General features: G+C 40.7%; 1 protein-coding gene across 1 annotated transcript in view; it reads right to left on the bottom strand.

The window, feature by feature from the left end:
• Positions 1-910: 910 nt before the first annotated feature.
• Positions 911-13,481, bottom strand: part of cntfr (ciliary neurotrophic factor receptor) — a 260,246-nt gene continuing 247,675 nt past the window's right edge. The window contains exons 7-10 of the mRNA XM_030064630.1: positions 11,868-11,936; positions 10,948-11,068; positions 3,981-4,110; positions 911-1,356 (exon numbers count right to left, since the gene is read on the bottom strand). Coding sequence (XP_029920490.1) covers position 1,356; positions 3,981-4,110; positions 10,948-11,068; positions 11,868-11,936 — 321 coding nt within the window. The 3' untranslated portion in view covers positions 911-1,355. The remainder of the gene's footprint in view (positions 1,357-3,980; positions 4,111-10,947; positions 11,069-11,867; positions 11,937-13,481) is intronic.

The raw sequence follows: 13,481 nt of genomic DNA, 5'->3' as shown, positions 1-13,481 counted from the left end.
TAAACAAAATACAATAAAGCACATCAATACTCCTTTGAATAACATAATATTAACTGGTGATATTGGCTATCGAAATGTAAACTGCAAAAAGACAATTTTTTATTTGTAAAGGCGACAGAATTTGGAAAGCAATCTCATCTTTTTGTGTTTATCGTTATTGTTACTGTTGTATTTTACAGCACAGAGCATAATGGAAAACCAACATAGCTCGTATCAATGTGTCAATGTCCAACTTTGTCTTTATCATCACAAAGTCCAGCTAAAACAAATGGGTGGGGAAAGAATCTCTCAGTCTTAAATCCACATTATTGTTATTTTTTTTGTTTACGATCCAAATCCTCCTTGCTGGTCTCTGAAAGCAGAACGTAAAGCTAGTTGTCTAAATAAGCCAGACTACAAGTTACTGGATTCTTCCAAGTGTTAGTTCTCGTATTGAAACGTCAAAAACGAATCACTTAAGTCAATATGATTCAGTCGGCGGTGGTGTACAGACTCAGACTCCGATTAAGTTGCAGGATGGTAGGTTTATACAAATGGGAGCTGGATTCAACAGATTCATCCCAGGTTGGATTCATACACAGTTTGAGTCAATGTCATTTGGGCACAGATGCGACTTTCCGGGGTCTCCACCCCAAATACAAAGGCAGGCACAGGCTTCAGGAAGTTTAACAAATTGTTTGGAAACCATTTTGTTGGGGATATAGTTGAGTCTTTGGCATGATGGTTTTAGCTGTATGGGGACTGCTACGGCAAATGCTTTCTTCTGGTGTCCTACATATACATGTATATGCACATATATATGTATATGATGCGGCAATTTGATAAAAAAAAAAAAAAGAGTTAAAATTAAGACTATGAATCGATTGATAAAAAACAAAAAACAAAAGAGAGATGAGGAGATGGATTTTTGTTCTTTTGTCACTGGAGGAGTTGATTTGCTTGTTCTGAAGAAACGATTCCCAAACCAAACTGTTGTCTGCCACACAAATCAGTCTGCTGTGGCCCATTTGCGCCACCGGGGGGTGCTATAAGACTGCTGCTGCTGTAGATGTCGTTGCTTTTGCTGCTGCTGCTGTTGCTGCTGTCGTGGCTGTACTTGTTGATGCCGCTTTCGTGTTCTGCAAAGTTCCTCTGAAGAATCTCATGTTCACCTTTAACCAAAAAATGCTGAAAGCGCATTATCATTGTCTGATTTTATTTCTAAGTAATTTTAGTGAGTAACTGTGATGGACAGTAATGATAAATGCACTGTATCCTTGAAACATGTGCAAAATAGAAACAAGAACAGCCTCCTCTTCCTCTTCCTCTTCCTCCTCCTACTCCTCTTCCTCTCCCTTGGGAATGAGACATTTACATCTGTGGAAAGGCGGTGGTGGGAGCGGGGGCAGGAGAAAGAGAGAGAGAGAGACAGAGAAAGAGAGAGAGAGAACAAATTACACAACAAGCAGTTATGTGTGTCCATAACCATGTTCACAATCACTCCACACATTAAGTATGGAGTAGCGGATGCTTGGTGAGCCTCCTCAAGAACTTTGACATGTGAACTAAAATGCTAACTACAACTTCACCATGTTTTGTATTGTTTTCTTGTCATTACTTTGTGTTTGTACTTTTGTTTTGCATTCTATTTTGCCAGGTTATTGCTTATTTGTTTGTGGTTTTGTATGAATTTGGTGTATTCTCGATGAAACACAGATAACATGATTGCAAAGAAGAAAGGAAACCGGCATGTGCTGTGGAGTGAAGGAAACTGAGGAGTGCAGTTCAGGGGATTGTGCGAGATATTTCTGATTGTGTGTTATAGCAGCACCACCTGGCCAATTGGTGTAATTTTTGTTGAGTAATAGGAGAGATTTCAAACCTCTTGTGGATGCTCTGGTGGTTACGGTTTCTGAATTCCTTTTTGTTAAGGCAGAAAAAAACAACAACAACGACAACGAAGAAGTGGGGAAAAAAGGGTTTCCAGCTGTGAGCTTGAATCCAGTGACATCACCTTGACACCAGCCGACGGCTCCAATCTGCTCTGATCTATTCTGAGATGGTGTCACTTGTTTAAAGAAAATTAAAGTGAAACTGTTCTGGAAGCAAATAAGCTCCTCTCTGCTCATGGGCCGATTCTTTCACGTGTTTTAAGAAAAACAAGCTTTCGTAAGTCAGTCCACTTGTTAAGATGGATACATTTTGCAGTGCGGCTACAGTGATAAAACAGGAAGAAGGAATGAGTCTAAACCTGCACTCTCTTCCCGGAGGCAGTGAGCTGCCCAGCGAGTCAGATCAGAGTTTTCTGGGGTCTGTTCCAGCTCACTGGAAAGTAAATTTTCTATACAAGTCCCACGATGCACTGTAAAAAGTGAGCATCTGAGCACACTGTACTCACTTGCAGGAAATAACATAACCAACATGAACTTGGACTGTATCTTTTATTGAACAGACACAGAGAGCAACACTTCACCAACACCACCACCACACATTTTTTACTTTTAAATTTTCTTCTTTTCTTCCCCCCCAAACCAGCAAACCCCAGGATTTCTTCAGATGAAAGCCTTGAAACCTTTAGATGTAAACCTTTGTGAATACATAACAGTTAGGTTATCTGAAGGTTAGGGAGGGAGAGAGCACCCACTGACATGATGACCTCATTATTAACATTGATTAATTACTTTTGTCTGATTCATTTTCCTGCTTGTTGTATTGACAGTGAAAGGCGGTGGAGCGGGTGGCACATTGATATAAATATGGCTGGTTAACGGTGTGTCTTCATACATTTATGGTTAATTGTGAGAGCAGAAAAGAGGCTCGTGCACGTACGCCCAGTTCCTCAATGACTGAGATTTATAAAACCACAATGTGTACATATGGCTTTCTCAATCTGACAAAAAGAAGGCATATGCATATCTCTGGCTTTGTGCGAACACACAGTTTTAGTCATAAATCGACAGAGTTTTAAGCATCTGGCCCCCTGAACTCAGCCCAACCAGTGCCTGAAATCCAACGCACTACATTCAGATTCACTACCTACTGAACTAGGATAGGAATGTATCTCACAACATGAGATCAGCAATTTACCATGTTTAATTCTTCTACATACAGTATCTGTGTGTGTCTGACAATTATTGCTCAACAAAGAGAGAGACGACTGAATGCTCTTCGCCGTCAAATGTATAGATCACAAACGTGGATGGTGTTCTTGGAAACCGGGAAACAAATTCCTCCAAGCAGGAAGCCTCTCCATGTGTCTCAATAGTGAAAAAGTGAAACAAACAGGAAGGACAAGACAGGAAATCTTTGACCGCTCTCTTACGCCCTGACGAAGACACAGTAGTTGTCGAAACATGTTGGCTTTTAAATGGTTTCTCCACTGCAATCCTTCCCTGTTGTTCTTTTCCACTTGTGTGCCTCTCGGTTTGTAATTACTGCACGACATCTACACGTATGTAAGCAGAGCCTCTCTGGACCAGAACCAGAGCTGGATGGCACTTGATGTCGTCGTTCTCTCCTCAAAGATCTTTGCTTGTGGTGTATAAAAATCTAAAAAAAATCTCATATGTACGTCGCTTTAGATAAAAGTGTCTCCCAAATGTGAATTGCAGTTGTAAATGTAATTGTATTGCTTCTAAGTGATATTAAGATATCCCCGTAAAATGAATAAAACGGGATTGAATTTAATGGGATTTTACTTCAGTCTCTCCGGGGATGCTGAAAAAAAATAACAAGGAAGCCCCCCCGCTGGGTAATAAAACAGAACGAGAGCAAACTCAACCCAGACTCGTTTGCTCTCGTTCTATTAATCATGACGTCAATAGACAAGCACCGACTTGCCAATATGTGACTGACTAGATGAGTTCATAATCAATGCAAAGACGAGGGGCTTTCAGCTTACCACAAGAGGTGTGTGTATGTGTGTCGGAGCGAGTGTGAGGATGCTTTTTAGACAGGTGTGCATGGAACTAGTGTGTGTGTGTGTGTGTGTGATCTCTCACCACATAAACAGCAGCAGCAGCACTCCCAGCACCAAAGTGGATGAAATGGAGAGGGGCCTGTTAGCTCCGCCCGCCGGGGCCTCACCCAAATGTGGCTCGACGGAGGCAGGTGCAGGGGAGGGCTTAGTCTCTGTGGGGAACCAATCAGAACACACAACAATGCATACTGAGCGTATTTTTAATTTAATGGCTCCTTCTGTTTGTTCTGTCCTGTGTTTTTGTGTTTTTTTTTTTCTTTTGTGGTATGCAATTGTTTAGTTTCCAAGGGGCAAAATGTCCATGTCGTTTTGATGAATGAACATTGAAAAGTGCTCATCATACCGGGCAGCACTGAACAGAAAGGAAAATACAGTGCAAGGCTAAATCAATTCTAATCTGCAAGCACAATCAATATGGGACTTGTCAAGGCAGTTATGAAGTGAACTGGACAAAAAAATCTCATTCAAATCGGGGCCGCAGGGAAATGGAGAGGCTGGAAGTAAGAGATAGAGAGAGGGAGAGCGAGAGGGGGACAGGGACTAAAGGGGAGACAAACGAGAGAGAGAGAGAGAGAGAGAGAGAGAGAGAAAGTGAGCAAAATAACAGATAATGGAGGAGACAGACAGAAGGACACATTAAAACAGGACTGAAAAATTCTGAGGTAAAAGAAGCAGTGTGAATTGAAAGCAGCAGCTGGACAGATGGTAAAAAAAATGGGAAATGTGCTGTGGGTTTGTGACTATATTGCTGATAAGACATGGACTAACCCATATTATGAATTCAATTCTGGCTTGTGACTGTCTGCAGAGTTAAAGTCATATATTCTATTCTGTTCTATTCTGTTCTGCCAAAACTGTCCATGTTAGCAAATCATTTAGCCTCATATTCAATGTTAAAATCCTTTCTTTTTTCTTCAAACAAGTGAAAAAAAAAAAAAATCTGCCAGCGGGATGAGGTAATCCCACTTGTTTCCTGTGCAGTTTCACTCGATTTAGGAAGTGAATGACTTGAAACAAGGCAGAATAAGGCAAATCAGCCCACTAGTATCAAGAAAATGACACTTCAAAAAAACTCAAGAAAATTCTGTAAACAAGGTGGGCTGGCATTGGAAACAAGTGGGATTATCTCATCCCATTATCAGAGAAAATGGGGATTTTTGGCAGTCTATTCCATTCCATTCTATTCTCTTCTGTTCTATTTTATTCATACATACTGCTACTAACTGCTTTCTGCAGACCATGCTACTGGAAATGTACACATTTATGTACACATAACGTCTTGGTGGCATGATTTACAGCTCAAACTCTGGATAAAACCAAAAAATTGAAGAGATATACAGGGGATAAAATGTCAATCTCAATTTACATAGTACCAATACATTTTTTTTTTTTTTAAATCAGGTATTCTGGAATTTCAGTTAACAAAACTGCATTAATGTTTATGGGAAAGATATGAAAAAATAAATAAATGAATAAATAAATAAATAAATAACAAGCTGGTGGCAAATATGCTTAAAGTTACAATATGCATAAGCCATCTGCAAACCTTCAGTTTGGTTTTACACCGCTTGACAAATAGAAATATCACAGTTTAATGTTTTCTAAAACTGGGCTATTGCTATAGCTGGCGGCTGCATAGCAGATATTAACACACACATGCACACACACACACACACACACACACACACACACACACACTCATACACACACGCTGGGTGCTGCTAGGTTTGGAACCCAATGCATTTTTATATTGGAGAGAGAATATAATTTCCCTCTCCTTCCAATTAATGACTGTTGTATAGTACTGCGTTGGGACTCGGGAGATATTAGAAAGAGGCAGCCAGGTGTGAAATAGCTAGAGAGAAAAAAAAAACAGAGAGAGAGAGAGAGAGAGAGAGAGAGAGAGAGAGAGAGAGAGAGAGAGAGAGAGAGAGAGAGAGAGAGCGAGGGAGAGAGAGTCGAACACATTTAACATTTTCAGCAACTCAAACGCAATGTTTCCTGCCTGCAGCAAAACATTTTGCTTTGGAGTGGTGAAGAAAATAAAAATTATGCAGAAATAATGTAATGGCGGGAAGGCTGGGATGGGAGCGAGTGAGCGAGCTGAGTAGAGGTGGATGGCTGGAAGGGGGGAGAGAAGGAGTGACGGGAGGACAGGATTGACAAATGAGGGAGGGAAGGGGAAAATAGAGAAGAGGATGAAGAGACAGAGATGGAGAGAGAAGGGGTTGTGGTGAGGGGACTGAAAATTGCAGGAAGCAAGGAGAAAAAATACGGAGCAGGAAATGGTAGAGTTAGCCTGGAAAGGAGAAGAAAAGATGAGATAAGAGAGAAAAGATGTGATTAAAGAAAATCAGAAAAAAAGACATGCCACTCATTTTTAATCTGCTATCAACCTAATAAAGGTTTATATCACATATAATACTCTGTATTTCCCCCTCTAAGAACAGATAAATAAAAATAATAGGCTATTATTAAGCAAGAAACACCAGTTCTATTTGAGTTTTAACTATTAAACTCCACAGTTTCACGTAGAAGTCCCTTTAAAGTTCTGTTTATCCAGTTGGAGAGTGACGGCGGCAGCACTGCAGTGAAACCAGAGGCGCTTCAGCACCAGCAGAGAGACGAGCTCTCTCTGTGCTGCCAGATGTCGCGTGACTGTGCTGCCGAGACAGAGGACAGGGCTCAAACCAAGTTGATTTTCCCCCGATTTGAGCCTGAAAAATGCCACGTTGGTGTAAGAATGATCGGGAGACTTGTGGCTTGTGAAATATGGGTGCGATATTTATCTCAGTGATGATAGAGCAAAGGAATTGGTTATAATCTGTGCTCATGTTCACCCACAGGAATGAATAGACTCACAATGGTCGTTCGTTTAAAGGGGCAGGGCAGTGCACAGATACAAGAAATTACTATAAGTGAGCTGTTTCCTCTCCTTTAAGCATGGCACACCGAGGATTATTTTACCAATCTACCACTACACCTGGACAGGTGAGGGCAAGTCGTGGACCATCTCACATCAGCTCTACTCCTGCAAGCCTCCAAAGTGTAAAAATATATGTGGCTATGAAAACATTTGCTGCCATATTGTTGCAGCGGTGGATCCAACAAGCGAGATATTTTCACTACAGCTGGTTGGTCTTACTAGAGTCGCAATAATGTTACTAAAGGTGAACTAAAGCCCGCTCAGTCCTGCTGGAGTGTATTTCTGTAGAAAACGCAGCCACTGCAACATTTTATTATAGTTATTGACTTTCACGAGTTCTCAGATCTCGCTGGATAATGGAGATACTGCTCAAAAATAATACTCAATAATAAAAATCCTGTTTTTAACTATTTTTACAATCTGTTGAAGAGCATTGATTTTGCTAAATGATTTGAACCCTCTGAACCCTGTATGCATCTGTGCATATAATATCGATGTCAGTCCCTTGGAAAGCCAGCTAGAGGTTAACATACATGCTGTATATGTGGGTGTGTTGTGTGTCGTGCTTGGACCCGCGCACACACACACTTGCTCTTGCTCTCTGATACGGCATGAAACAGAAATGAAGTATTTATAAATAGTTGCAGACATGAAGGATATTGGGAGTGATATCTCGTGTTGTCTGCTCGGTGCGAGACAGTGTCCAGTTTCTGTCTCGTAGTACGGGCGGGGCAGAACTTTATATCTCCGGGAGTTGCAACACTGAGGATGGCTGGGACTTTTTAAAAATGTCAAGTGAGCTGCGTGTTACTTCCTGGAACGTAGTTGCTAAGCGACAGGTCGGCCACCGTGGATGGGATTTCTGGATTTTGCAACTGTTGCCTATTGGCTTTCTGCCGGCGCACTGTGTCATTCCTTTGATGTAAAATGGAGCTATTTACAGGGCAAGATGTAAAAAAAGATCTCTAAAATAAGCTATTTTCTTAACTTATCTATGTATGTTTAAACATGAAAAGCCGAAAAACTCCTAATGCTTGTCATTAAATATTTCATAGGCAAAGGGAATCCAGTCCACAAAGCTGTTGTCAAGTAAAAACTTAGGTTAACGCTACATTTTGAGAAATATATATATATATATATTTTTGGTAACACATTATTTGAAGTTGTGCTCATCAGGTTGACATAACATTGTCAAAACTGTCATTAATGAATGAATAATAGACTTTTGTCATTAAGTCAATTATCAGTTTGGACAACTTTGCAGGCTGGGGAAAGTGACATAATTGCCCAAACAGTCATAGATACTCATTAATGTTTATGACGGTTTATCATTAAACCACATGACAGGGTTGTGCCAATCATACGGACACAACGTCAAATAAAGGAGCCGTTACCGTTTCATGTCTTTATCTGTTTCTGTGTCATTTTGTAAGCATAGTTTTGTGGTGGATACTGAAATTTGACTGTAATTTTGATCCACAGCATTTTGCGTGTCAGCAGACTGAGGCGTATTTGATGCACTTGCGGCTTGTTTGTGGACGGCTGCTTCCATCTTGACTCTCACATTCCCCCCCCCAATGCCCACCCCCACCCCCGCCTGAGTCTCAGTTACAAAGTCACTGAAAGAAAGCCACGTCATAAATAGCATTTTATACGGCTGTGCTGCCGGTGTTGGAAAGGTGAAGAAGGTGTTGGGGACTTCCTACATGCTGCAAAAAAATCTCTCTTAAATTAAGCAATTTAATGTAATTTTCAGTGTTAAAATCTTGTTTTTCTTCAAACAAGTGGGGGAATGAGATAATCCTGCTTGCTTCCAGTACAGTTCTGCTTGACAGTATAAATATGTTTAAACAAGGCAGAATGAGGCAGATCAGTTCACTAGTATCAACTGTTGATTCAGAAAAAAAAAATCTACAAACAAGCTGATTAGCATCAGAAACAAGTGGGATTATCTCGTACCAGATTTCTTACCTTGTTTTAAGATAAACATTTTTATATTCGTTTTATAGTTGAAACGATTTGTTCAGATGGAGATTTTTTTTTTGTGGTACATTCTTGACACATGAGGAGGGAGAAAAAGAAATACAAAACATGAAAGAGGACCGGCAGGGAAAAGGTGCCTAAACAGAGACAAGAATTGAAAAATGGAGGGAGGGAGGAAGGGAGGGAGAGGAAACTACATGTTCAGACTGCAAGCAGCACGATCAACAAGTCATGAAGCCCAATCATCTCTCACGGAGCGAAGCAATCAGGGAAACTTGGAGGATACGTGCGGACAATCAACAGGATTGTCCACACATATCTTCCAGTCAGCTCGCTGGCCTACGAAAATTGGCCGCGGCTGAACTTCTCATGGTCAACCAATCAGATTTCTGCACATGCTCGTTTCCCTGCTGATGTTATTTGATTTCCTAAACAATAATTCCACCTGGCATGTGCAAAAAGGACAAAATGTTGATTATAGCCATTCAAAGCTTCCCAGTTCTCTATTACCTTCACATGGACAACGAAAGGGATAAATTAGCACGCCTAATTAACACTCGCCGGCGTTTTTATTTTATTTCATCAAAACATTGTACCGTTTTGAAAAACATCACCAAAGCAGCTAAAATATGATTTGCTGGTCCATAGCTTTGTAGCTGCAGACCGCTCTACAGATCCAATCAAGCGCATAATTAGTGTAAATAGAGCGTCATAGCATCCAGGTTGCTTGCAGTAGCAATACGGGTAAGAGCCAGGGTAGGCAGAGAGAACAAAGGAGGAGAGATGTGGAGAGTCAGGTGATGAAAGGAGAAATTAAGAGAACGAGGGTGAATGATAACGAGATGAAGATGTGGAAGTGATGGATGGGGAAGAAGAGAAAAAGATGGAGATGGAGAGAGAGAATGAGAAAGAGAGAGATCTAGAGGCAAGACTAAACCGGGGGAGAGAGAGAGAGAGAGAGAGAGAGAGAGAGAGAGAGAGGAAGAGAATCGAGAAAGATGGAAGGGAAGCAGAGAAGAGGCAGCTGGATAGAGAGGAGACATGAGGAGAATCCCAATAACCTCCTGTTCTCTCTCCGAGAACAAGGATAATACACTGTCTGCTGAATGTGTACGTGCAACTGTGTGTGTGTGTGTGTATGTTTGTGTGCGTGTGTATGAGTGCGTATGAGTGTGCACTCCATTTTATCTGAGAAGGAAGCACTGTGCGTGTATTTGTTCATGTGTGTATTTGAGAAGTTGTGTGTTTGGCAATGTTTCTGTTTGTGTGTGACCATGCTGCTTGCTGAGTGTGTGTGTGTGTGTGTGTGTGTGTGCGTGCGCATGTGCATGATGTGTAGCACATGTGTTTCTAGGTATGTGCGAGTTCACACAGTGTTGACTGTGTGGGGGTCTGTGTTGGTAGCGCTTCCCACGCTAGGAGGCGCTGTTGTACTATAAAACTGCAGGAGACGTGACAGGACAGGCAGAGATGACAGACACGTAGTACAGATAAGAGAGACAGCCAGGTAGACAGACAGAAGGCCAAGTTGTCTCAGAACAGATTTTAGGTCAGTTTCACATTCCTCATAAATCCCTGCTTTACAAAAAAAACAAACAAAAAATCAAATTAATCTGCATATTGATCTAATTGCCTCCATTCATCCAAAGCATTGCATTATGATATTCCTTTTGGGGTCCTGGTTGTAACACAACATATGGATTATAAAATGAAGGGCAATAATTAAAAGTATAATCACCAGATAAGATAAGAAATTGATTGTTTCATCCCAATTTAAGATATCCCTGATCAGATCTGATGAAAGCAGCATAAAGCACTGAAACTCTGGCTTGACTCTATTTTGTTTGACCAAAATGAGTCCAAGAAATGGGATACATACCCAGCGACTGATAGCACCAAAAAATGAAAATCTGATAATCTGAAGACTCAAATATCTGGACGTTGTTGTGTCTCGAATGAACAACAATCTGCCAATGCCAAGGCCAGGTTCACTGGTGAGTTATTTATTTGATTTTATGTGTTGTAATGGTTAGAGCCATGGTTTGGGCTGTGGGCACGGGCTTTAGGGATATCAACCCACCGATAACAGGGTCCGCTTCAGTGGTGGAGGTGATCTGCTTGGGCTCTTCAATCCAGGGCGTAGCGTGGACAGCAACGCTCCAGTCGCTCCATGTGCCGATCTCTGTGTCCTTGGCAGCCACCTGGTGAACACAAGGACGGCGAAAAGCTCCTGTTAGATACGTAACTTCATACATTAGATTTGATTTGACTTGAAAAGGCAATAGATTATGGTATGTACACAGACAGCACAGAATAAGATGAATGTACAGAAAACGCAGATAATTGGATTTGGGAATTTTTTTCCACATTGAACTTTATAAATTAGATTTAACTTAATTTGAGAAGGTAACAGACTATGCAATAACAATGTAGGCTATGTACACTGCAAAAAAAAAAAAAAAGCAATTTAGTCTCATGTTCAGGTTTGAAATCAAGTGTAATGAGATCATCCCACTGGTTTCCACTGCTAATCAATTTGTTTCCCGAATTTCCTTGAATCAAGTGTCATTTTTTTTTTTTTTAAACCCTAGTGGGTTGACCTGCCCATATACTTTCCCCCCCAAAAAATCCCAAAAGAAGTGAAACTGCATTGTAAACAAATGGGATTTTCTCATCTTATATCTTCTCTATCCCAGATATACCAAATTCAAGCTGAAAGAGTCCATTTAGTGCACTTTTTTCAAACACATAATGAGAATAATGGGAGGTGAGGTGAGGTTCAAACATTACCAATGAGAAAACGAGTTCCCAGGCAACTCTTCATGAGGATAAAAGCCTTTAAGATATCACCACCAGATACTTGCACCATAAAAAAACAACTTTAAAAACAAGTTCTGTATATTAAAAGTTTTTTTTTTTTTTTTTTTATCCTTGTGAGGAGCTGCCTTGGATTTTGGTTTGTGTCTGTACTGATTAGCCAGCAGTCACAGAGCAGGTTACCTGAATTATGTACTCCTTCCCAGCATAGGCATCAGTGATGGTGTGGGAGGTGCTATCAGAAAGCTCCACCTAGACAGCCAATAGGAGAGAAGGATCAAAGATTGTTAATCTGAATCAGAGCAAAGCGCTCCTGTCCATGTATGCTTTGAATTACAACAGGAGGAAAAACCAGCACAGGATTAAAACATAAAAAACAAAACAAAAGCTTCCAAGCACTGGTTTTGCATACAAATATTTTACACCCAAAAGTAAACCTCAGAGTAGTTATGAAAACAACCTTGTTTCAGAAAAAAAAAGAGAAAGTTTTAGAATGCATTCCACGGCCCAAGGGTTATGGAACCTGCCAAGGTCATGAATTATGTAAATTCGTGGGAGCAAAAAAAAAAAAAAAAGGTGTTATGAGGTCTCAACGCTAAAACGGTGAGAAACATTAAAAGACGTCTTTCTGTCTGAAAGTTCTACCTTTCTACCCAATAGTTGTTACCAATAAATTATGTGCTCAGTGTACAGAAATCCTGGGCTGGGGCTTTTAATCTTTTATCGGCTGGCAGATTCAGATGTGCCAAACAGTATACAATTTTTATTCACTGCTCATTTATTTACAGTACACCTTCCTTTCATCATCTAGGCATAATTCTACAGATGGGTCAAAACTGTTGCTTTTTCTGTGCAGTGTTTTACATTTCTCCGTTTGATTGATTCAACCTTGATAGCCCTAAACCTCCACACGCTAACACAAGCACGCACACACACACACACACACACAACCACAAACACACACACGTACACATGCAAAACACCAATGGCATAATTGATGAACATTACAGCGGAAAGCTTTGGCATCAATACCACATCATTTCTGTAATACAATATAATGTATGCCAACATTTGAGAGTCTTTTGTGCGCACTGTAATTTGCAGAGAAAAACAGAGAATAATCTAAATGTTTGAGGCGGTGTACGAGAAAATGATTTGCTGCTTCTCTGTAATTTGTGGTTCATGGTATGTGTGTGTGTGTGTGTTTGTGTGTTTGTGTGTGTGTGTGTGTGTGTACTTGCCTTTGGCCTGTGTCTATGAAAGACTGAGAGAAAAATACAGAAAGAGAAAAAGAGAGAGTCAGGAGAAAGAGAGAGAGGGAGGGAGAGATTTTTTCCTCCTCATGAAGTCGAATTAAATGATTTAGTGACACGCCTGTTGCCTGCTGCATTCTGCCAGTGAACCATGACACACACACACACACACACACACACACACACACACACACACACACGCACACACACATGCACACTAATCTAGGGGATTTGGACAAACACTAGCAGTGGAACAGGTCAGTTTAATAAAACTGTAATAAAACTGTAAAATCCCCAGTTTGGGATGCACCTGGGAGCTGAATTACCTCACTTTAGTCATGGGTAGTGATTTGAAAATCTTCATTCTTGGAGCTAAACATCTTGTTGGTATTTCATGACAAGTGCGATTGTGTCAAGGACTAACTGTTTGATATAAAAGTTAAAAGCGTATTCAGAAAAATGAGCTCAGTGTCCATACACGGACCATATACAGCACATGACAACACCGACTACGGAAACTAAATAAATCCAGTGTGAATGCCTC

Source organism: Myripristis murdjan, chromosome 12, assembly GCF_902150065.1.
Source record: "Myripristis murdjan chromosome 12, fMyrMur1.1, whole genome shotgun sequence".
Lineage (NCBI taxonomy): Eukaryota > Metazoa > Chordata > Actinopteri > Holocentriformes > Holocentridae > Myripristis > Myripristis murdjan.
Note: the sequence above shows the minus strand (reverse complement) of the source record. Positions and strands in the feature narration are given on the sequence as shown.